This window comes from Cebus imitator, unplaced genomic scaffold (genome assembly GCF_001604975.1).
Source record: "Cebus imitator isolate Cc_AM_T3 unplaced genomic scaffold, Cebus_imitator-1.0 Scaffold118, whole genome shotgun sequence".
Taxonomy (NCBI): Eukaryota; Metazoa; Chordata; class Mammalia; order Primates; family Cebidae; genus Cebus; species Cebus imitator.
The window spans coordinates 1,653,712-1,655,489 of NW_016107433.1; the positions used below are offsets into that span (position 1 = coordinate 1,653,712).

At 56.3% G+C, this 1,778-nt stretch overlaps 1 protein-coding gene across 3 annotated transcripts in view; it reads left to right on the forward strand.

The window, feature by feature from the left end:
• Nucleotides 1-1,778, forward strand: part of PLA2G15 (phospholipase A2 group XV) — a 20,316-nt gene that overhangs the window by 12,213 nt on the left and 6,325 nt on the right. The window contains exons 3-5 of one of the 3 annotated variants that reach the window (XM_017539471.2): nt 116-234; nt 484-582; nt 985-1,209. In XM_017539471.2, coding sequence (XP_017394960.1) covers nt 116-234; nt 484-582; nt 985-1,209 — 443 coding nt within the window. The remainder of the gene's footprint in view (nt 1-115; nt 235-483; nt 583-984; nt 1,210-1,778) is intronic. The other 2 variants (XM_037742318.1, XM_017539472.2) reach the window with 2 other exon arrangements.

Below are 1,778 nucleotides of genomic sequence, written 5' to 3' on the forward strand. Positions count from 1 at the left end.
CATCTGACCAAACCTGGGCATGGGAAGGGAGTATGACTTAGGACACAATGCAGCGTCAGGACACACCAACTCAGTGTCACCTCTGGGTCACTGGCTCAATATCCTCTCCTGACAGGCTGGTTTACAACAAAACATCCAGGGCCACCCAGTTTCCTGATGGTGTGGATGTACGTGTCCCTGGCTTTGGGAAGACCTTCTCACTGGAGTTCCTGGACCCCAGCAAAAGCAGTGTGGGTATGTGGGACTTACTCAAGGCCTCCGGGAGCTGGGGTGGGGATTCTGCTGGAATGGAACAGGAGCTGGAGCTGGAGAAACTCTGCTGTTTGTAGGGACAGCCTGTGAGCTGTCTCTGATCAGTGTGGGCACAGAGCCCTGTATTATTCCTCCAGGGACCCACTAGCTGTCACAGTCTCTGTGCTGAGCATAGTGAGGTGGCTGGCACTAGCTGTATCTTTTTTTAATCCTCTATATTTCTGTCTGCAGGTTCCTATTTCCACACCATGGTGGAGAGCCTTGTGGGCTGGGGCTACACACGGGGTGAGGATGTCCGAGGAGCCCCCTATGACTGGCGCCGAGCCCCAAGTAAGCAGGCACTCTCGTTCTCTCCCTGAAGTCTCGGGAGGTAGGGGCGAGGTGATCTTGACCACCACAGGCCTTGGGCTCTCCCCTTGTCCTTGGCTGTTCCCTGTCCCTGGGCCTCTGGCATCCAGTCCAATGGTCACAGCCAACACCCTTGGTCAGTCTTGTCCTGTCCTCCATTTCCCACCCCAGGACCTCTGGACCTCTGAGCCCTCTGAGCCCTCTGAGCCCTGGGGAGAAACATAAGGCTTCCTCCCTTCATGGAAGGCAGGGGGACCCAGATCACTCTGTTTGAATGTGAGCACCCTTCCCTCCCTTCTAGTCTTGGGTCTGGCCTGAGAAAAGGTCAGTGGTTTGGGCTCCAGGACCCTACCCACCTGACCCCTGCCTGGCTCTGGCCTGCAGATGAAAACGGGCCCTACTTCCTGGCCCTCCGCGAGATGATCGAGGAGATGTACCAGCTGTATGGGGGCCCCGTGGTGCTGGTTGCCCACAGTATGGGCAACATGTACACGCTCTACTTTCTGCAGCGGCAGCCGCAGGCCTGGAAGGACAAGTATATCCGGGCCTTCGTGGCACTGGGTGCACCCTGGGGGGGTGTGGCCAAGACCCTGCGCGTCCTAGCTTCAGGTAAGACCCTGCCTGGCCCACTGGGGGGGGCTGGTGCCAGGAATTCTGCCCTTTCTTCCAAGTTATCCTCCTGGGCCAGCATGCCTCATGTCTGTCCCACGGTGTGTGAGGTCTATGCAAATCTACCCCTAAAGGTTGGAGGAAGAAAGGCTGGACGTGGTGGCTCACGCCTGTAATCCTAGCACTTTGGGAGGCCAAGGCAGGCGGATGATGAAGTCAGGATATCAAGACCATCCTGGCTAACACCGTGAAACCCGTCTCTACTAAAAATACAAAAAAACTAGCTGGACATGGTGGCATACACCTGTAGTCCCAGCTTCTTGGGAGGCTGAGGCAGAAGAATCTCCTGAACCCGGGAGGCGGAGTTTGCAGTGCGCCAAGATTACACCATTGTACTCCAGCCTGCATGACAGAGTGAGACTCTGTCTCAAAAACAAAAAAAAAAGTTCAAGAGGCCGGGCGCGGTGGCTCAAGCCTGTAATCCCAGCACTTTGGGAGGCCGAGGCGGGTGGATCACAAGGTCAAGAGATCGAGACCATCCTGGTCAACATGGTGAAACCCCGTCTCTA